General features: G+C 37.0%; 1 protein-coding gene across 2 annotated transcripts in view; it reads left to right on the plus strand.

Annotated features, from left to right (window-relative positions):
- LOC127846534 (WD repeat-containing protein 89-like) overlaps positions 1-24057 on the plus strand; it is a 51653-nt gene that overhangs the window by 24951 nt on the left and 2645 nt on the right. For both annotated transcript variants that reach the window (XM_052377891.1, XM_052377890.1), the window contains exons 9-12: positions 6291-6335; positions 17324-17403; positions 18997-19108; positions 22561-22650. In XM_052377891.1, coding sequence (XP_052233851.1) covers positions 6291-6335; positions 17324-17403; positions 18997-19108; positions 22561-22650 — 327 coding nt within the window. The remainder of the gene's footprint in view (positions 1-6290; positions 6336-17323; positions 17404-18996; positions 19109-22560; positions 22651-24057) is intronic.

Here is a 24057-nt window from a genome sequence, read left to right on the forward strand (position 1 = left end):
ATTGACGTTGACAATCCATGCAAACTGTCGTCCTTTCACAGGCTTATTGACGTTGACAATCCATGCAAACTGTCGTCCTTTCACAGGCTTATTGGGGTTGACAATCCATGCAGAAACTGTCGTCCTTTCACAGGCTTATTGACGTTGACAATCCATGCAAACTGTCGTCCTTTCACAGGCTTATTGACGTTGACAATGCATGCAAACTGTCGTCCTTTCACAGGCTTATTGGCGTTGACAATCCATGCAAACTGTCGTCCTTTCACAGGCTTATTGGCGTTGACAATCCATGCAGAAACTGTCTTCCTTTCACAGGCTTATTTATGTTGACAATCCATGCAAACTCTCGTCCTTTCATAGGCTTATTGGCGTTGACAATCCATGCAAACTGTCGTCCTTTCACAGGCTTATTGGCGTTGACAACTGTCGTTCTTTCACAGGCTTATTGGCGTTGACAATCCATACACATGAAAGCAGAAACTGTCGTCCTTTCACAGGCTTATTGGCGTTGACAATCCATGCACATGAAAGCAGAAACTGTCATACTTTCACAGGCTTATTGGCGTTGACAATCCATGCAGAAACTGTCTTCCTTTCACAGGCTTATTGACGTTGACAATCCATGCAAACTGTCGTCCTTTCACAGGCTTATTGACGTTGACAATCCATGCAGAAACTGTCGTCCTTTCACAGGCTTATTGACGTTGACAATCCATGCAAACTGTTGTCCTTTCACAGGCTTATTGGCGTTGACAATCCATGCACATGAAAGCAGAAACTGTCGTCCTTTCACAGGCTTATTGGCGTTGACAATCCATGCAGAAACTGTCGTCCTTTCACAGGCTCATTGACGTTGACAATCCATACTGTCGTCCTTTCACAGGCTTATTGGCATGGACAATCCATACTGTCGTCCTTTCACTAGCTTATTGGCGTTGACAATCCATACTGTCGTCCTTTCACTGGCTTATTGGCGTTGACAATCCTTGCACATGCATTAAGTCCTGGTTTTACAGAGCCAGGGTCATTTAGCGTTTTGTTGTTGCTATTTTCAAAAGTATTTCAATAAAGTCACGGCAGTCACTTAACTTACGTTTTCTTGGCTGGTTTAGCTGTTATTAGTACACTTGCTTATATCAGCAACTGGCAACTGCCCTACCTGTACCATTGGTAGGGGGAGAATGGCGGAGGAAGTAATGTCATCACCAATCAATACACAAGTTATGTTGCTATTCCAGGAATTTAATGAAAACCGTATTAATTGGATTTTTTTGCTTATATCAGCAACTGGCAACTGCCCTACCTGTACCATTGGTAGGGGGAGAATGGCGGAAGAAGTAATGTCATCACCAATCAATACACAAGTTATGTTGCTATTCCAGGAATTTAATGAAAACCGTATTAATTGGATTTTTATTCCAGTGCTCTACCAATGAGCAAGCTCTTTTGTTTTTGCTTTTTATGCCCCCGTATCGATAGATCGGGGGTATATTGTTTTTGGCCTGTCTGTCTGTCATTCTGTCCCAAAACTTAAATGTTACAGTAAAGTTTTGCAATAACTTTTGAAATATTTAAGATAGCAACTTCATATTAGGCATGCATGTGTATCTCATGGAGCTGCACATTTTGAGTGGTGAAAGTTCGAGGTCAAGGTCATCCTTCAAGGTCAAATTTTAACAAATCAAAACCAAAACTTTAATATTACAGTAAAGTTTTGCAATAACTTTTGAAATATTGAACATAGCAACTTCATATTTGGCATGCATGTGTATCTCATGAAGCTGCACATTTTGAGTGGTGAAAGTTCAAGGTCATCTTTCAAGGTCAAAGGTCAAAAGAAATGCGGCGTATTAGGGAACATTGTGGTTCTGACAAACACATCTCTTGTTTTAGTTACATTTTGAACATTTAATTTAATTTTAAAGTTTTTTCTTGTACGACATACCATGTTGTCGTAGGATTTAAAATGATACAAAAACCTGCTTTTTGATGACAAAAAATAATCTTCATTCAGCATTTTAAAGTTTTTGTTGTATGAATTTTTAGCTCCCCTGAGCACAACATGCTCATGGTGAGCTTTTGTGATCGCTTTTTGTCCGTTGTCCGTTGTGCGGCGTCAACATTTGCCTTGTTAACTCTCTAGAGGCCACCCTTGGTCAGAAGATTCAACCCAATAATATCTTGGACGAGTTCGAAAATGATGTTGGTTGGTTGAAAAACATGGCCGCCAGGGGGCGGGGCATTTTTCCTTATATGGCTTTAGTGAAACCTTGTTAACACTCTAGAGGCCACATTTATTGTCCAATCTTGATCAAATATGGTCAGAAGATTTGTCATAATAATATCTTGGATGATTTCGAAAATGGTTATGTTTTCTTGAAAAACATGGCCGCCAAGGGGCGGGGCATTTTTCCTTATATGGCTATATAAGGCTATAGTAAAATCTTGTTAACACTAAAGAGGCCACATTTATAGTCTGATCTTCATGAAACTTGGTCAGAAGATTCATCCCAGTAATATCTTGGACGAGTTCAAAAATGATGCCGGTTGGTTGAAAAACATGGCCACCACGGGGGCTGGGCTATTTTCCTTATATAGCTATAGTAAAACCTTAATAACACTCTAGAGGTCACATATTCCAATCATCATGAAACTTGGTCAGAAGATTTGTCCCAATGATATCTTGGATGAGTTGGAAAATGGTTTTGGTTGCTTTAAAAACATGGCCACCAGAGGCGGGGCATTTTTCCTTATATGGCTATATATGGCTATAGTAAAACCCTGTTAACACTCTAGAGACCACATTTATTGTCCAATCTTCATGACATTTGGTCAGAAGATTGGTCTCAATGATATCTTGGATGAGTTCGAAAATACATAATGTAATTATGTTTGCTTGAAAAAAAAAGGCTTCCAAGGGGCGGGGCTTTTTTCCTTATATGGCTATAGTAAAATCTTGTTAACACTCAAGAGGCCACATTAACTGCCCGATCTTCATGAAACTTGGTCAGAAGATTCATCCCGATAATATCTTGGAAGAGTTAAAAAATGATGCCGGTTTGTTGAAAAACATGGCTGCCAGGATGCGGGGGCATTTTTCCTTATATGGCTATAGTAAAACCTTGTTTACGATCTAGTTTATTTTATACCTTCAGATGTACATTTAAATGAGCCTTGCTCTGGAAAATATGGCTCTATGCATGTGGGTAAAGTGTTGTCCCTTATTATCCTGTGAAAATATGGCTCTATGCAAGTGGGTAAAGTGTTGTCCCTTATTATCCTGTGAAAATATGGCTCTATGCAAGTGGGTAAAGTGTTGTCCCTTATTATCCTGTGAAAATATGGCTCTATGCAAGTGGGTAAAGTGTTGTCCCTTATTATCCTGTGAACATATGGCTCTATGCAAGTGGGTAAAGTGTTGTCCCTTATAATCCTGTGAAAATATGGCTCTATGCAAGTGGGTAAAGTGTTGTCCCTTATTATCCTGTGAAAATATGGCTCTATGCAAGTGGGTTAAGTGTTGTCCCTTATTATCCTGTGAAAATATGGCTGTATGCAAGTGGGTAAAGTGTTGTCCCTTATTATCCTGTGAAAATATGGCTCTATGCAAGTGGGTAAAGTGTTGTCCCTTATTATCCTGTGAAAATATGGCTCTATGCAAGTGGGTAAAGTGTTGTCCCTTATTATCCTGTGAAAATATGGCTCTATGCAAGTGGGTAAAGTGTTGTCCCTTATAATCCTGTGAAAATATGGCTCTATGCAAGTGGGTAAAGTGTTGTCCCTTATTACCTGGTATCCTGTGAAAATTTGGCTGTATGCAAGTGGGTAAAGTGTTGTCCCTTATTATCCTGTGAAAATATGGCTCTATGCAAGTGGGTAAAATGTTGTCCCTTATTATCCTGTGAAAATATGGCTCTATGCATGTGGGTAAAGTGTTGTCCCTTATTATCCTGTGAAAATATGGCTCTATGCAAGTGGGTAAAGTGTTGTCCCTTATTATCCTGTGAAAATATGGCTCTATGCATGTGGGTAAAGTGTTGTCCCTTATTGTCCTGTGAACATATGGCTCTATGCAAGTGGGTAAAGTGTTGTCCCTTATTATCCTGTGAAAATATGGCTCTATGCAAGTGGGTAAAGTGTTGTTCCTTATTACCCGATATCCTGTGAAAATATGGCTCTATGCAAGTGGGTAAAGTGTTGTCCCTTATTATCCTGTGAAAATATGGCTCTATGCAAGTGGGTAAAGTGTTGTCCCTTATTATCCTGTGAAAATATGGCTCTATGCATGTGGGTAAAGTGTTGTTCCTTATTGTCCTGTGAAAATATGGCTCTATGCAAGTGGGTAAAGTGTTGTCCCTTATTATCCTGTGAAAATATGGCTCTATGCAAGTGGGTAAAGTGTTGTTCCTTATTACCAGATATCCTGTGAAAATATGGCTCTATGCAAGTGGGTAAAGTGTTGTCCCTTATTATCCTGTGAAAATATGGCTCTATGCAAGTGGGTAAAGTGTTGTCCCTTATTATCCTGTGAAAATATGGCTCTATGCATGTGGGTAAAGTGTTGTCCCTTATTATCCTGTGAAAATATGGTTCTATGCATGTGGGTAAAGTGTTGTCCCTTATTATCCTGTGAAAATATGGCTCTATGCATGTGGGTAAAGTGTTGTCCCTTATTACCCGATATCCTGTGAAAATATGGCTCTATGCAAGTGGGTAAAGTGTTGTCCCTTATTATCCTGTGAAAATATGGCTCTATGCAAGTGGGTTAAGTGTTGTCCCTTATTATCCTGTGAAAATATGGCTCTATGCAAGTGGGTAAAGTGTTGTCCCTTATTATCCTGTGAAAATATGGCTCTATGCAAGTGGGTAAAGTGTTGTCCCTTATTATCCTGTGAAAATATGGCTCTATGCAAGTGGGTAAAGTGTTGTCCCTTATTATCCTGTGAAAATATGGCTCTATGCAAGTGGGTAAAGTGTTGTCCCTTATTATCCTGTGAAAATATGACTCTATGCAAGTGGGTAAAGTGTTGTCCCTTATTATCCTGTGAAAATATGGCTCTATGCAAGTGGGTAAAGTGTTGTCCCTTATTGCCTGGTATCCTGTGAAAATTTGGCTCTATGCAAGTGGGTAAAGTGTTGTCCCTTATTATCCTGTGAAAATATGGCTCTATGCATGTGGGTAAAGTGTTGTACCTTATTATCCTGTGAAAATATGGCTGTATGCAAGTGGGTAAAGTGTTGTCCCTTATTATCCTGTGAAAATATGGCTCTATGCATGTGGGTAAAGTGTTGTCCCTTATTGTCCTGTGAAAATATGGCTCTATGCAAGTGGGTCAAGTGTTGTCCCTTATTATCCTGTGAAAATATGGCTCTATGCAAGTGGGTAAAGTGTTGTCCCTTATTATCCTGTGAAAATATGGCTCTATGCAAGTGGGTAAAGTGTTGTCCCTTATTATCCTGTGAAAATATGGCTCTATGCATGTGGGTAAAGTGTTGTCCCTTATTGTCCTGTGAAAATATGGCTCTATGCAAGTGGGTAAAGTGTTGTCCCTTATTATCCTGTGAAAATATGGCTCTATGCAAGTGGGTAAAGTGTTGTTTCTTATTACCCGATATCCTGTGAAAATATGGCTCTATGCAAGTGGGTAAAGTGTTGTCCCTTATTATCCTGTGAAAATATGGCTCTATGCAAGTGGGTAAAGTGTTGTCCCTTATTATCCTGTGAAAATATGGCTCTATGCATGTGGGTAAAGTGTTGTCCCTTATTATCCTGTGAAAATATGGTTCTATGCATGTGGGTAAAGTGTTGTCCCTTATTATCCTGTGAAAATATGGCTCTATGCATGTGGGTAAAGTGTTGTCCCTTATTATCCTGGAAAATATGGCTCTATGCATGTGGGTAAAGTGTTGTCCCTTATTATCATGTGAAAATATGGCTCTATGCAAGTGGGTAAAGTGTTGTCCCTTATTATGCTGTGAAAATAAGGCTCTATGCAAGTTGGTAAAGTGTTGTCCCTTATTATCCTGTGCACTGGCTAACTAGGGATGGCCCTTTAAGTCTAAACTGGATTTTGACCAAGAAGAGACATATCAACGAAAATTAAAAAATCCCAAAAATGTTGTTCTAGATTAGTTTGTGTGGACCAAGCAGGCTAATCAGGGACAGCACTTTAGACACATGCTGTAAGCCCTGTTTTTCCAGAACGTGTTCTCATTTTTAGATTTCTTATTAGACTTTACATTTATCATTCAATCAAAAGCTATCGATTCAAAAACGTTCTCCATTACAGGGTGATCCAGTTCTGCAGTGGGCAGATTTGAAAGCTCAACTCAAGGTATGTATGTGGATCACTGTTCTTATTGGAAGTAAAATCCTTAAAAATCTATGTCTACAAAGGTTCCATTGTCTAGAGCCAAAATTACTGCCACATCAAAAGGAAGTGATAACATGATGCCAAACAAACAAAATACTGCATACAAAGAAACTGGCCTTTCCTTTTTGACAATGTCAATGAGGTAATGGGAATAGTAAAACGATAGTCAAATTCAGTCTCATTTTGTGGATGACTCTGCTGTCATTATATCTAATCGGATTGTGATTCATTATACATATTGTATTTGGTACAATGAAATATCCAAGGCTACATTGAGAGAAGTTAATTGTATTTTTAGCGAGGCTGTTTTCGGAGAAAACCCGAGGTATTGTCATAGCCTGCTCGTCTTCCGCTGTCCGCCGGTGTCGTGCTAGAACCTTTACATTGCCTCTAAAATCAAAGTGCTTCCACCCACAACTTTGAAACTTCATATGTAGATGAACCTTGATGAGTTCTACATGCCACACCCATTTTGTGTCACTAGGTCAAAGGTCAAGGTCACTGTGACCTCTAAAAAAAAAAATTCTTACAAGCTTTCGCAGCCGAGCGTGGCACCCGTTATTCGGTGCTCTTGTTTTGTGTTTGTATCAATCATTTAAATTTTTACATAGTTTTTTTTAAATTATAAATATAAGGCAATACTAATTTTGATAATTTATTCCAAAGTTACATGTTAACAAATGTTTTTGTTTTACTGAAATGGTAAACAAAAGAGTTTATGGAATCAAAAAAAGTATCGCCAAAATTCACAATTTTTGTGAATTAACAGTTAACTGTTTGGCAACATCAAAGGAAAGCCACTTATTGTCAAGAAGCCATAAACAACACCTGTCTCACTGATAAATTGGCTTCTTTTGTCTAGCGATCAACATGCTAAACCAATCATATGTTTGTAACACAATGGCAATGACCCAATTACGTTATAGCAAGTGCATGGCTTCGCCTCTAAAACTTTTTACAGAGAACAAAGGTGCAGTTATTGAACACGTTATTCACGCCAGTTGAGTCCCGATTGGAAATCTTAATTACTGGGCCATAGCTTGGAAACGACATATAAATTCTTTCTCGGCTTTTCCCAGAAATGCGGAATAGTTCCGATTGACCAATTTAGTGTACATTTTTTAAACGTTTGTGTTAACAAAATTCGGAAACACATTTATTGTCAACTGAAATGATTGTCATGTACAGTGCACTGTTTCTGCAACAGGTATCGATTTTCTGGATGAATTGGCGATCAAGTTTTTCCCTAATAGCCCCAACTTGTAACTTAATTAACGATTTTTGGACATCATAATCCATGAAAATCAGCGGTCGCTGTTTGCATATGAAGTGGTTGCATGAGACAAAAGTCGCTTAATCAAAGTGGTTGCATGCACAAGATTGACTGTATATCACTTTCAATTGGATTTTTAGGGTCCCAGGGCGATGTGAAGTACTAATGATCGAACGGTGATGGGTGATGATAGTTTATGTGTATTTCTATTGAAGGGTTCACATGTTCATATGTTTTGGGTAGTTTGCTGCCTTGTTTTTTCGAGAGTTATCACACTTTCAATATTTAATCCTTTCCACTTTTGATAATAAGAATTTTATGTCACTTAATATGCAGCATTCTCATTGAAATGACTTTGAATTTTTTTTTAAGGTTGTTTTTTTCAAACATCATTTTAGGAAGTTATTGCCCTTTATTAATAATATGACAGTTTCTGATATATTTTTTATTTGTGCATCATATCACACGAACTAATGATCTGACATTTTTTAAACATTTGTTAAGCAACCATATCTCTACTGGATGACATGCATATAGTCATGTCATTTGGCCTTTAATATTGAGCAAAAAAAGTAGGCGGACATCTTTAATTTTCATAAAAATAAATATTTTGCTGTCAGACTGTTAATAATAAATCTAAACCTATGTGATATGCAGTTAATGTAATAATTACCTTTCAAAAGATGATCTAAGACTTAAAGTTCAGTCCAACTTTGACTTAAATGTTACCTAAGTTAAGTGTTGTTTCTTATCTCTGACTTTAAAGCAACTATTGTCCGGTTAAAGACTATGATTGTGTTAACTGCCCTTGATTGTCTGGTTAAAGACTATGATTGTGTTAACTGCCCTTGATTGTCCGGTTAAAGACTGTGATTGTGTTAACTGCCCTTGATTGTCCGGTTAAAGACTATTATTGTGTTAACTGCCCTTGATTGTCCGGTTAAAGACTATGATTGTGTTAACTGCCCTTGATTGTCCGGTTAAAGACTATGATTGTGTTAACTGCCCTTGATTGTCCGGTTAAAGACTATGATTGTGTTAACTGCCCTTGATTGTCCGGTTAAAGACTATGATTGTGTTAACTGCCCTTGATTGTCCAGTTAAAGACTATGATTGTGTTAACTGCCCTTGATTGTCCGGTTAAAGACTATGATTGTGTTAACTGCCCTTGACTTTATAGCAACTGTTGTCCGGTTAAAGACTATGATTGTGTTAACTGCCCTTGATGTAATAAATGTGACCAACTGTAAATAAAAAAAAGGGTGCGCAGACAGTTTGTTTTACTGGGATAATTATGGGGAAATCTACAAAATAAATTAAATCAGAGTATGTTAAACGTTTTTAATAATTATTGCTAAATTAAATTAATGCATATTGGAACTTTACAACGTAAATGTGGTAATTACAAGCTTTGAAACCTTTTTTTTTTGGCAGCATAAAATTTCGTAGTTTTTCAAAGAATGATTGTTTTGTGAGCATGTAAATTTGTATTTTTCTGATATTGAAAAAAGAAACATTTGCATTGGTCATTTTCCGGTTTGTTTGTAATACTTGTCCGTGATAAATCACGTTCAGGAGCGGGGTTAACTTAGGAGTCACTTGCAGGAGGTGGGTCCTCTTTATCACATTCCAGTTAACTAGTTCATTGTAATCAGTTTCTAGTTACTGGCCCTTCTAATTGCATGCCAATTGACTAGTTCATTATTATGAGTAGATTAGTGGGACTGAATGACTTTTAACGCAGAAACTATTTCACTCAGGTGTTAATCACACGTTGTCATTTTTAATTGCATTTATTGTCTTTGCTGTTCAACCTGCAACACCCCTTAAAAAGAGAACACACACAATGGGTCCAGGGGTGGCGAAATCTCAAAAAACTATACTTGACCAAGGACAACCATTTAGGAAATTTAACTTGTCCGTTGCTGAACTACACTTGTTCATTAATGTTTATATAAATTATAAACGCATTTATTGATTAATGTAAAATAATGTGGAATAAATCAAAATGAGTATAATTTGCTTGTTTTAGTTATAGTTGTATTTCCATGGTACATTCATTATAGCAGTATATTATAAACAATATAAAGACTTTCTCAAACTTTTAATCTTGCAAAGCTAGTGTTATTAAAACAGTTGTTACACATAATTAAACTTTTGATGAGTGAAAAATATCATTATAAAAATTGGCATACGCATTTTGTGCAATTATCAGTTGCCCCAATTCGGATTATTTGATCAGCCATTTCAAAATGCATGTTAATGTAAACAAGAGTAGATGTTCTTTATTATTTATACATGTTTTCTGCATGTTCATGTATACAAAATCAAAGACTTTTGCTGGAGTATTTTTAAGACATAATCACGGTCTTTTATAGAATAAGGGAGACCACTGCGCAGGAGAGTGCCAGTAATTTAGCTTGATTGCTTTGCAAATAGCACTGACAATGTAATCGCGTGTCAACATCCGGTTTTGTAAATCTTTATTAGGGCTTTAATACAATGTATTGTTTTGTATTCCTCGACCAGACTGGTTGTTCACAGACAACTTAATTGAAAAAAATCAGTTGCCCAGGCAAGCAAATGTACGACTCAGGAAACTCAGACATTTAATTTCGCCACCCCTGCTGGGTAATAAAGTTGTTAACAATTAGCGCTAATCATTACATTTCTACTTGAACGAAGTCAATGGTATTATTACAGCTTTACTGCATTTGCGTTTTACAGGAAATGTCAAGTAACAGTTAAGTTTAATGCGGAATATCCAGATTTATCTAGATTGCCAAACAGACACAGGATGTATGTGTGGATTACTTTGATATAAATGTCTTTCATGCCTATGGTAATTCAGTATTATTTTAGACATAATTATTCCTTAACAACTTGCACTCATAAAGTCTAGTGACAAAATATACAAATTCATGTTTAGCCAATATGAAATGGTTTCACAGTTATTAAAAATCGATTTGAAAAAAAAATCAGATCATTTTTTAGTAGGGGTTTATAGGATACACGTCAATTTTACATGCAATCATATTAATAAATAACAGATAAATGAATAGCTTAACACGCGAGTAACTAATCTTAGATTAATGAGTCCTGTGCGTTTAACTGTTTGAGTCTTGACGTGTGCAAGTGCAGAATGTGATTAAACATTAAACATAAGTAGTGCAGTTGTCTGCTACTGGCATAACTAGTATATGCACCTAGATTTGAGTTTTGTTCGGAGAAAACTGGGCTTAATTCATGTGCATAAAGTGTCATCCCAGATTAGCCTGTGCAGTCCGCACAGGCTAATTAGGGGCGACACTTTCCGTTTTTATGGTATTTTTAGTTTCCAGGAAGTCCCTCCTTACCGAAAATCAAGTTTAGGCAGAAAGTGTTGTCACTGATTAGCCTGTGCAGACTGCACAGGCTAATCTGGGACTACACTTTACGCACATGCATTATGCCCAGTTTTCTCAGAACGCGACTCATTTGATAAACCACCAAGATGGTGGGCTTACCCAGGAATAATGTAAGTAACCTGACCTAGATCATATGAATGAAAAGCAATTGGAACAACTTCCAAAATTTGTCAAGCACAGTCATTTTAAACCTATTTATTTTAGCTTGATTGTATAGAAAGCCTTAGGCTCATTGAAACACTCTCGAGTCTGTTTCTAGGGACTAAAACCAATACTTGGTGTCTTTGGAGGAGATCGAGGAAAGGCTCCCAGTGTTATATTAAGCATTATAAATTATTAATAATTTATTGTTCAGTTTAATGAAAACCAGAACTACCCGGTATGTTCAAGCTCACAAACACTCAGAACATTTTTTATTAACTTTTTGTTAATACCTGGGTAATGATGGCAATTTATTAGATCAAATCTAAAATGTTGTCTGCATTACTGTGCATACATATCTGATAAAGCCTTAACCCAGGCTAAACGATGACCATGGTAGACCAAAGTCACCCTGATTTTGATGGTTGACCATGGTATTTGATTGTCAGCCATCAAAAACTGTGGTGGAATATGATCAGGACCATGGTTGGACATGGTCACAAAAAATATGGACCATGGTTGGCAATAGTGACAAAAGATAGACCATGGTTGGCCATGGTAAATTAAAACATGGACCATGATCGACAAAGTTACTTTTATTTTCATTTTAGTGTTCCCATGCTGTTTAATGTTCATTTACATAAAATATGCAATAATGTTAATTGTTGTACATGTTTGTGTTTTTGATATCATCTTCAACTGTTCTTGAAATAAGATGTCCTTAAAACTTTCTTAAACTGTGCTTTTAATTCTTCCAAGAACAATTAACATTATTGCATATTTTATGTAAATGACAAACAAATACCATGGTCAACCATCAAAAAACATGGTGACCATTTTGATGGTTGACCATGGTATTTGTCTACCATGGTCATCACTTCGCCTGGGTTGCATTGCTGTTTTTACAAAGGAAAAATATTGTGTGCACAGGAAGTTGAAACTGAAGCAAGCTGAATGATGCCACTTGGTTTATGTTATATTTGGAAATTTAAGTCTTTTATAAATTACCGGCTAAACTGATCAGCCATTGGTTCCATTTCAACTTCTTTGGCACTGTGTTTACTTATGTTTCCCAATTTTGCTACATTGTATCACTCTTTCCTCTGCTTTATGAATGTTTTTGTCATCAACAGAATCAGAAACATGAACCAATCATTTCATACTCATTAACTGTTGGCCAACATGCCAATGAAGACTGTCAGCAATTCTAATGATTTTATAACAATGTTGAATTTTATCTTTAAGTTCTTTCAGTAATTCCATGGCCATGGACACATCCCTTCAGGACAATGAGCCTTTGGACACAAGTGTTCAATGCCATAAAGTTAATTATTGAAGTAAAACTTCCTTTAATTTCTAGTCTTGGTTAAAAAAAAGAACTATCAGGCTTGCCTGACCTTTTTCCTGGAATTCTCCATGAAATTCCTGCAGAAATTCCAGCAGTTATCATCAGCCTTTTTCTGTCGAAACCACTTAAGACTGTGGTGCTGTTTTACAAAAGGAAGGCCATATGACTATGGTCTACCATGGTAGACCATGGTCATATGGCCAGTGTTTACCATGGTAGACCATGGTCATATGACCATGGCCAACCACATTTTGTTAAATGGCACCACAGTCTTTGACCATGGTCATCATGACCATGGTATTTTGCCATGGTCAACCATGGTATTATGCCATGGTCGACCATGGTATTTTACCATGGTCAACCATGGTCATGATGACCATTGCCAAAGACTGTGGTGCCATTTAACAAAACGTGGTTTGCCATGGTAAATCATGGTTATACCATGGTCATATGACCATGGTTAAGCCATGGTCATATGGCCTTCATTTTGCCTGGGTATAACAAACAGTTTTTTCCAATGACTATGACTGTCCCAGCAAAATGCTACAACCCAATACATGTTATAAACAATTAAAGAAAAAAAGATTAAGATTAAGGAACCTTTAGCAAAGCGCATAATATTGTAAAGCATTAAACAACAGAAAGCTGGTAATTGATTGTGAACAAATATCCACGAGGTTATGTTGCAAACATATTGAAAACATTACAAAATAACAAAAATGTGTTAAAATTTCTTATATAATGGAATAATTTAAAAACCATGCGGAATCTTCATGAGCATGGGTTGAGGTACCGGGGTATAGTATGCAAATAAACATACTTCATTTTAGGCAAGAGATTCACTGGTCTGGGATTTGACATAATTGAGCCGTTCTCTAGGAAAACGTGTATAACGCGTGGAATCAGATAAGCCTATGCAGTCTGCACAGGCTAATCAGGGAAGAAGAGACTTCCTATAAATGAAAAAGATCATAACAGCGGAAAGCGTCATCCCCGTTAAGCCATGGCCGACTGCACAGGCTAATCTTGGACAACAATGTACTCACATGCATTAAGCTCCATTTTCACAGAGCAAGACGCACTATACACCATCTTTATGACTGGATCTGAATTATTTCACAATTAATCTACAAATAGATTTTTTTTTGCAATCCTTAAATACTGTCATGAAGTCTACTTAATGTCTGTCATTAATTACCTATGGCTTTTACCCAATGAACTTCTACAAGATTTTTTCAAATACAAATAATAATCTGAATTCTAAGGTCTTTATGAATTTGTGTTAAATATAGCAATGAATTCTCAATGGATTTTTTTTATTGAAAATCTATTTTGGATCGGCTAAGTAAATATGCTATTTCCAAATTTAAATGGTTTGTTTGTGTTTCATTATTACTTTACAGATTATTTATAGCTTAGGCATTGGATATTAATCTTGTTATCAATTAATTAAGAATAGAGCTGTGTTTAGTGCACTTCAAGCGTTTTGAAGGTAATAATGTATAAAATACGCATTTAGCAGTACATGCTCTGAATAGGTTGTGACATTGTGTCTTTGACATGGCTTGTATTTTAAGCTTCCCTATAATAACAACAATTTACTAATAATGTTGAAGCTCAAGAACAAGTGATCTTTAAAAAAAGCTATAACTATATGAATTGTACATATGGAACATAAATTAATTGAGTCCAATGCTAATTGAGCCTCACTCTTTTGAAAGGGGGTTTAATGAACCTAAACTTGATTTTCCAAAAATACAGTCTTCCTTTAAACGAAAAACACAATAAAAGCGGAAAATGATGTCCCTGCTTATCCTAAGTGGACTGCACAGGCTAATCTGGGACGACACTTTACGCACATGCATTTAAAAGCCCTTTTTAACAGAACCCAGCATGATTGTATTAAACTTTTGCTGCTGTATGTAAGTTAAGCCTAGCTTACATGATGATAATTAACAGTTGAAAACTCCACCTACAGAAATTAGGATCGTGAAAAATAGTTAAAAAAATCAAAGTTTAAAAATGGCGATTAATTTTATAGTTAAATAATTACATAAAATCGCACCCAGGGTTCCTGTCAAAATAGTGCCCAATACTACAAGCAATTTTTTTATGTCCCCCACCACTATAGTTTGCCCTGACTGTTGGTTTGTGGCTTTGTTTATTTGCGTCAGACTTTAACATTTGCCAAAACTTTTGCAATATTGAAGATAGCAACTTCATATTTGGCATACATGTGTATCTCATGGAGCTGCACATTTTGAGTGGTGAAAGGTCAAGGTCATCATTTAAGGTCAAAGGTCAAATATATGGGTCAAAATCACTAAGTTAATGTTCACTTTTGCAATATTGAAGAAAGTAACTTAATATTTGGCATGCATGTGTATCTCACGGAGCTGCACATTTTGAGTGGTGAAAGGTCAAGGTCATCCTTCAAGGTCAAAGGTCAAATATATGGGGACATAGTGTTTCACAAACACATCTTGTTTTTGATGAAACTAACTTCAGTGTCTCTTTATTCCTACGTCTTTCAGTGAAATCAAGCTCAAATAAATAAAGTTAAACTACGCAAAATGCAAAGAAGTGTTACAATGTTTTTCAGTTGACATATGTTGTACATGAACAATCAGGCAGAGTTAAAAGCTTGAATTGTTTTTACGTGAGGTACAAGCATCCGTAAGTTGGTAACTGGAGAGGTTTTATTTCTTTTCTAATACTGCAATGCTTTGTTGCCATCATTAACTGTAAAAGCAATCTCTATTGTCAACAAATAGACCCAGATTGTAAAGAATATGTATCAAATTACTTGCACTCCTCCTAATCTAATAGTCAATGATTTATAGGCCATTTATGACTGTATGATATCTGTGAAATCATTCCACCCGATTTCTCACCAATAAAAAAAATGTTTTGAAGTTGGTAAACAGTAACAGTTCATGACATTCTGAAAAGAAAAATTCAACTTGACCTTTACCGACTGTATCATGATTGTGACAAATATCTTTTTAATGTTTATCAAGTTTTAAAGTACAAAAAGTAGTCCCTTTTGTTGGATGGTATTTTAAAATGTCTGTCAATTATGTTTAATAATTTTAACTAGAAGGTTGTGGGAAATTAAACTTAATCTGATCCTGTTAGCATATCTCATTTCCTCTGACAGAAATTGTGGTATGCAAACCTTGACATCTGAAGTGCACTATTAAATTATTTTTTTAAAGCTTCTTATTTTACAACCACATAATTGGTAACAATTGTTGTCATGTTTTATTCATCTTATGTTTATATCATGTTTATACCTAATTTGTAAGTGACAACATCAACATATGCAATATGTTAAATTCATTTATGACTGACAACTTCAGTGTATTAAATTTGAGGCTAGGGCAAAACCATTTTTAATGCATGCAAAGTGTTGTCCCAGATTAGCCTGTGCATTCCTCACTGGCTAATCAGGAAAGTCACTTTCCACCTAAACTAGATTTTTGTTAAGGAAAAGCTTCCTTTAAAGGGAAAATTAATGTAAAAGAATGTGTGGTCCCTGAATAGCCTGTGTGGACTGCACAGGGCTAATCCATACATGCCATACATCCCGGATTGTCCCGGAATTAGAGAACGTGTCTCTCAGTCCCGGAAATCTGTCAAATGTCTCGGCTTTTACAAAACCAGATATACATGTACCTTATCTTAGGCTTAACTGCACCACGAATCTGTGTTCCCACTAATTCGCAGCATCTCCATGGCAATGCCTACACGAATAGGTGACTACGCTACGTGTCAAAATCGATCAATTAACAGGGATCCTGTTATAATATCAATTGTCACACGTTCGCAGTCAAACCGAAAAGGCGGCATTGTTTAATGTGGTTGTTAATTGGCTTTAATATGCTACGTTATAATTCCCTCTGCGTAAGGGCAAAGGAGTTGTTCACACATCTGAAGATTCGTGCAGTTGTGAATTAGTCATGCATGAATAGCCCTGTGTCAATATCAATCTATAGTTTCAGTGGCTTTGTTATACCAAGCACACTAATCGGTCCATAGTGTGTACTCCTCCACAATACAATCGTGGACAGTTACTTCGGAGACTTTTGATGAAAACATTGATGTTGTCCTCATGGAAATTGTGCATTTCATGCACAATTCAGTTATATCAAAACACTTATTTTCAGACAAGATTAAATTTAAAAAACAAAAACACTCAAACAGTGTGTATCTTAATTAAGATATTTAGTAAATGAAACAATTACTGTAACGTATACTAATTAAACAAAATGCGAATCGCCTATTAGGTGATATATTATACAATTTTATGTTGCTATTTTGCGATTTTATGCACCTGCCGCTTACATCATTTCAACAAGACGGCTGACTTAAAAGAAAATAAATTGCGACTCGGCAAACAAGGCCAATAAAGATCGAATTAAAGATGGAGATAATACACTTTGAAAAGATAAATGAAATGCCGGTGATAATCAACAATGCATAAATCGTTTTAGATGCTAACAACATATTTATTAGTAATGTACTCAATTTACTATGTGAAAAAATTGTGTATACCAAAAATGCATAATTATATGTCTATATATATCGCTATATGTATACATGTCCCGGAAAATCAGCAAATATCCCGGAAAATTGAGCTCAATGTCCCGGAATTTGTCTGAAACTTTATGGCATGTATGGTTAATCTAGGAGGACACTTTACGCACATGCATTATACCCAGTTTTCCCAGAATGGGGCAGTTAATTTATTTTCATGCCATGAACAATGTTGTTTCAGGGTACACCCAGTATTGACTACATAGTGGACTGTTTCACCACTAGCAATGACCAGATGTTTGCTGTGGCTGGGACGCACAGGTACTGGTTTGTGTGTATTTTGAAGTTTATGAGGTTCTTCCATGCCCGAGGCTGCATTATGTGGGGAGCAAATGTGTGCCCAAGCAACCCTATCCAATTAACATAGTAGATACACAAAAATCGCGAAAAGTTTTGAATTATTGCTGCAATTTCCAGCTTTTAAACACCTATCTCTTGGCGGGACATAGTATGGGGACACTCTCAGCGGATGGGAGGTTGTTTCTGCTGTCTTAGTTTCACAGTTACACATCAAATCTTCATTGAACTTGGCGATGGCGGATAGATCTTTATCTGTTGTTGGCCCGAAGAGGTGGAACAATATACCAGGCCACTTAAAAATCATTGACAATGAGAGCTGTTTTAGATCAAGACTTAAAACTCATTTGTTCAATCTTTTTCACGGATAACCAATGTGCAGTGTTTGTGAAGCGCAATATAATATTTTTAAAATAATTTTTGCGCTATATAAGTGACATGTATTTGTATTTGAACTTTCTGGAAATGTTTTTTGACATGATTAGCCTGGGCAGTCCACACAGACTAATAAAGGATAACACTTAACGCTTAAACTGGATTTTTGCTAAGAAGAGACTATTTTTAAACGTAAATACCATAAAAGCGGAAAGTGTCGTCCCTGATTAGCCTGTGTGGACTGCACAAGCTAATCTGGGACGACACTTTATGCACACGCATTGTACCCCTTTTTATGCTCTCCGAGGGAGCATAAAGTTGCCAGTTTGTCCTTCCTTACTTCCTTCTGTCACACTTTTGTTACAGTTTCTCATAGCCCCTTCAATACTTTACCGATCTATTTCATGTTTGGCATGTAGGTACCTTGCATGGACCTCTACCTTTTGATGAGGTTTGAGGTCACTGGGGTCAATAACAAGGTCACTGAGGCTAATAATACATTTTTCCGTCACACTTTTGTTACAGTTTCTCATAGCACCTTCAATACTTTACCGATCTCTTTCATATTTGGCATGTAGGTACCTTGCATGGACCTCTACCTTTTGATGAGGTTTGAGGTCACTGGGGTCAAGGTCACTGAGGCTAATAATAGATTTTTCCGTCATGCTTTTGTTACAGTTTCTCATAGCACCTTCAATACTTTACCGATCTCTGTCATATTTGGCATGTAGGTACCTTCCATGGACCTCTACCTTTTGAATCCTTGCCTGTCCGCTATGGTGAACAGCAACCAATCTCACATGCACTTGAAGTGGAAAATGGAACCAGTGTCTGCTATGTGGGAAGTGCATATACTAATAACTGTGCTAACAGGACAGCCATGACATGCTTCGACAGCATTTTTATTGCCTAAGTGTCTGTATTAGCCCTATTCTGGTAAAACTGGACTTAACACATTTGCGTTAAGTGTTATCCTTGCTTTTCCTGTGGAGTCCGCACAGTCAAATCAGAGACAATCCTTTCATCATAATGGAAGTCTCTACTTAACGACAATTGAGTCTAGGTGAAAAGTGTCATCCTTGTTGTCTGCCCAGGCTAATCTGAAACGACACTATGCACATGTATTAAGCCCAGTTTTCCCAGCACGTTGCTCTGATTATGTTATTTGCTCAACTCTTACAGTGGAGACATGCATGTATTCCAACTGCCAGGGGGTTCCAGTGAGCCGAATCTGCAGTGTTCTCTCTCTGGCGGGCATTCCACCACTGTGCGCTGTATCCACTGGGACGATCAGGTAAGTGGACTTTGGCGTAGTTTTTGAGGGGCTTTATTGGAGTCATTATTTAGGTCAGATCACAGAAATGCTTTAAGGAGCAAACTGCAAGGGATTTCCTTATAGCAGGGAGAAACCATAGCCACTACACCATTGCACCTTTGAGTTTGATTTCCCATTTAAATATGATGGTGGTGTGAAAGGCTAGAGAAATATAAAAAAATGTAAAAATAAGAAACATTTCAAGTATTTCACCAACTAGCATAGTGTCAAGTAATTGCTTCCATACTGTATTTGATCACATTTATTTAACTGAGCATGTATTATGCATTTTCAATGCAGGAGTAATAATGGGATAGAGAATAGTACTTAGTGAGATTAGTTGGTTCCATTTTTAGCTCACCTGTCACGAAGTGACATGGTGAGCTTATGTGACCGTGTGATGTCCAGCGTCCATATGTGCGTGCGTGCATGCGTGTGTCCGTCAACAATTTGTTTGTGTAGACAGTAGAGGTCAAAGTTTTCATCCAATCTTTATGAAATTTGGTCAGAATGTGTATTTTGATGAAATCTGGGTTGGGATTGTATTTGGGTCATCTGGGGTCAAAAACTAGGTCACTATGTCAAAAAATAGGTCAAATAATAGAAAAACCTTGTGTAGACAATAGAGGTCGCAGTTTTCATCCAATCTTTATGAAATTTGGTCAGAATGTCTATTTTGATGAAATCTGGGTTGGGATTGTATTTGGGTCATCTGGGGTCAAAAACTAGGTCACTAGGTCAAAAACTAGGTCAAATAATAGAAAAACCTTGTGTAGACAGTAGAGGTCACAGTTTTCATCCAATCGTTTGTGAAATTTGGTCAGAATGTTTATCTTGATGAAATCTGGGTTAGGATTGTTTTTGGGTTATCTGGGATCAAAAACTAGGTCACTAGGTCAAAAACTAGGTCAAATAATAGAAAAACCTTGCGTAGACAGTAGAGGTCACAGTTTTCATCCAATCTTTATGAAATTTGGTCAGAATGTTTATCTTGATGAAATCTAGGTTGGGATTGTATTTGGGTCATATGGTGTCAAAAACTAGGTCACTAGGTCAAATAATAGAAACACCTTGTGTAGACAATAGAGGTCGCAGTTTTCATCCAATCTTTATGAAATTTGGTCAGTATGTTTATCTTGATGAAATATGGGTTGGGATTGTATTTGGATCATCTGAGGTCAAAAACTAGGTCACTAGGTCAAATAATAGAAAAACCATCAACAATTTGTGTGTGTAGACGCTAGAAGTCACAGTTTTCATCCAATCTTTATGAAATTTGGTCAGAATGTTTATCTTGATGAAATCTGGGTTGGGATTGTATTTGGGTCATATGGAGTCAAAAACTAGGTCACTAGGTCAAAAACTAAGTCACTAGGTAAAAAAATAGAAAAACATTGTATACACAATAGAGGTCACAGTTTTCATCCAATCTTTGTGAAATTTGGTCAGAATGTTTATCTTGATGAAATCTGGGTTGGGATTGTTTTTGGGTCATCTGAGGTAAAAAACTAGGTCACTAGGTCAAATAATAGAAAAACCTTGTGTAGACAATAGAGGTCACAGTTTTCATTCAATCTTTATAAAATTTGATCATAATGTTTATCTTGTTGAAATCAGGATTGGGATTGAATTTGTATTTGGGTCACTTGGGGTCAAAAACTAGGTCACTAAGTCAAATAATAGAAAAACCTTGTGTAGACAATAGAGGTCACAGTTTTCATCCAATCTTTATGAAATTTGGTCAGAATGTCTATTTTGATGAAATTTGGGTTGGGATTGTATTTGGGTCATCTGGGGTCAAAAACTAGGTCACTAGGTTAAAAACTAGGTCAAATAATAGAAAAACCTTGTGAAGACAGTAGAGGTCACAGTTTTCATCCAATCTTTTGTGAAATTTGGTCAGAATGTTTATCTTGATGAAATCTGGGTTGGGATTGTTTTTGGGTTATCTGGGGTCAAAAACTAGGTCACTAGGTCAAAAACTAGGGCAAATAATAGAAAAACCTTGTGTAGACAGTAGAGGTCACAGTTTTCATCCAATCTTTATGAAATTTGGTCAGAATGTTTATCTTGATGAAATCTGGGTTAGGATTGTATTTGGGTCATATGGTGTCAAAAACTAGGTCACTAGGTCAAATAATAGAAACACCTTGTGTAGACAATAGAGGTCGCAGTTTTCATCCAATCTTTATGAAATTTGGTCAGTATGTTTATCTTGATGAAATCTGGGTTGGGATTGTATTTGATTCATCTGAGGTCAAAAACTAGGTCACTAGGTCAAATAATAGAAAAACCATCAACAATTTGTTTGTGTAGACGCTAGAGGTCACAGTTTTCATCCAATCTTTATGAAATTTGGTCAGAATGTTTATCTGGATGAAATCTGGGTTGGGATTGTATTTGGGTCATCTGGGGTCAAAAACTAGGTCACTAGGTCAAACAATAGAAAAACCTTCTGTAGACAATAGAGGTCACAGTTTTCATTCAATCTTTATGAAATTTGGTAAGAATGTTTATCTTGTTGAAATCAGGATTGGGATTGAATTTGTATTTGGGTCACTTGGGGTCAAAAACTAGGTCACTAAGTCAAATAATAGAAAAACCTTGTGTAGACAATAGAGGTCACAGTTTTCATCCAATCTTTATGAAATTTGGTCAGAATGTTTATCTTGATGGAATCGGGTTGGGATTGTATTTGATTAGTCAGGTGAGTGATTCAGGGCCATCATGGCCCTCTTGTTATTTCAACTTACCCTACACTGTGTGGAAGCGGGAAGTAAATTGATTACATGCTCAAGCTACACTGTTGCCCAATATATATTTACTGACACTGCACATGCACAGGGTCAGAAATAAGAGTTGTAAGTAATAAAAGTTAGGTCACAAACCATACTTGTTTGAGCTGAGCTTTGGGAAATGTGTTTAATACATGTTTTTAAAGGTCTTATAGTTTAAAGGAGTCTCTCCTTAGCAAAAGTTAAGTTTGGGCATACTGCACATGCTTATCTTGGAATACACTTTACGCACCTGCATTAAGCCCAGTTTTCCTTGAAAGGGGGCTGGTTTAATGACGTTGGTGTGGATGATGAACTCTGCCACTGTTACAAAGGCCCAGGCCTGATTTCTTATGCCATTATATGAGTCGTGCTCTGAGAAAACTGGGCTTAATGCATGTGCGTAAAGTGTTATCCCAGATTAGACTGTGCAGGCTGCACAGGCTAATCGGGGATGACACTTTCCGCCTAAACTAGATTTTCGGTAAGGAGGGACTTTCTTAAAACTAAAAATACCATAAAGCGGAAAGTGTCGTCCCTGATAAGCCTGTGCAGACTGCACAGGCTAATCTGGGACGACACTTTACGCACATGCATTAAGCCCAATTTTCTCAGAATGCGATTCATATTTTCTTATCGTTCTGTGTCTATCTGCAGACCTCCACGCTGGTGACCGGTGGGGAGGACTCCATGCTGTGCCTGTGGTCAGCCAGCGGTCAGATGGTCACCAAGGCAACCAGCATGCAGGCAAGTCACTGACTGCTAGGCAAGAATATATCTCATGATCTGATTGGTTTGATGCGGTCACATGACCATGTGATATATTCAATGATATAAATTCTGGGCTATATCTCATGATTGGCTAGGAATGGTCACATGACCATGGGGTATTTTTACTGTCCATTATGCAGGACTTGATCTAGTGATGTGATCGGCTAGGCCTGGTAACGTGACTATGAGGCATTCTCTTTGTCATTGGTATATTACTTTATGTCAATAACTCATAGAGTTTAATGTCAATTTTTATGCCCCCTTTCGAAGAAAAGGGGGTATATAGTTTTCGCACTGTCCGTCTGTCTGTCTGTCTGTTTGTCTGTCTGTCATACTTTCGTTTCCGCTCTCTAATTCAAATAGTTTTCATCCCATCTTTACCAAACTTGGTCAGAAGTTGTATCTAGACAATATTTAGGTCAAGTTTGAATATGGGTCATGCCGGGTCAAAAACTAGGTCACGGGGTTACTTAGTGCATTTCAAGGATTAAGCATGGTGTCCGCTCTCTAATTGAAGTAGTTTTCATCTGATCTTTACCAAACTTGGTCAGAAGTTGTATCAAGTCAATATCTAGGTCAAGTTCGAATATGGGTCATGCCGGGTCAAAAACTAGGACACGGGGTCACTTAGTGCATTTCAAGGATTTAGCATGATGTCCGCTCTCTAATTGAAGTAGTTTTCATCTGATCTTTATCAAACTTGGTCAAAAGTTGTACCAAGACAATATCTAGGTCATGTTTAATTATTGGTAATGCCAGGTCAAAAACTAGGTCACGGGGTCACTTAGTGCATTTCAAGGATTTAGCATGGTGTTTGCTCTCTAGATTATGTGGCTTTCTGATTTATTTTGATATTCTCAGACATTTTTATGCCCCCGAAGGAGGGCATATATATTGATTGGACTGTCCGTCCGTCTGTCTGTCACACTTTGCGTTTAGATTTCGAAAAATGCTCATAACTTCTATGTCGCTTCAGATAGCAGTTTCATATTTGGCATGCATGTGTATATGGACAAGTCCTTTCCATAGGCACACAAATTTTGACCCCTGTGACCTTGACCTTGAACTTAGGGTCCGCGTTGAGGTTTCGAAATCTGCGTTTAGGTTTCGAAAAAAAACTCATAACTTCTACCAAGCGTTTATAGGGGGCATAAGTCATCCTATGGTGACAGCTCTTGTTTTTTTAGGATTATAATTATTACATTATGTGTTATATTTGAGTTGTCCTTTCAAGATTTTCAAGTGACATATGTCATTTTCTAGATGCCAGTGAAAGTGGTAATATAAAACCTAAATATTATTCATCGATTACATTAAAAGTCAAGGGTTTTCTGGGACACAAGTCAGTCAAAATCTATTACTTGCGATAAGATTTTGTAATCT

This window comes from Dreissena polymorpha, chromosome 9 (assembly GCF_020536995.1).
Source record: "Dreissena polymorpha isolate Duluth1 chromosome 9, UMN_Dpol_1.0, whole genome shotgun sequence".
Classification (NCBI taxonomy): domain Eukaryota; kingdom Metazoa; phylum Mollusca; class Bivalvia; order Myida; family Dreissenidae; genus Dreissena; species Dreissena polymorpha.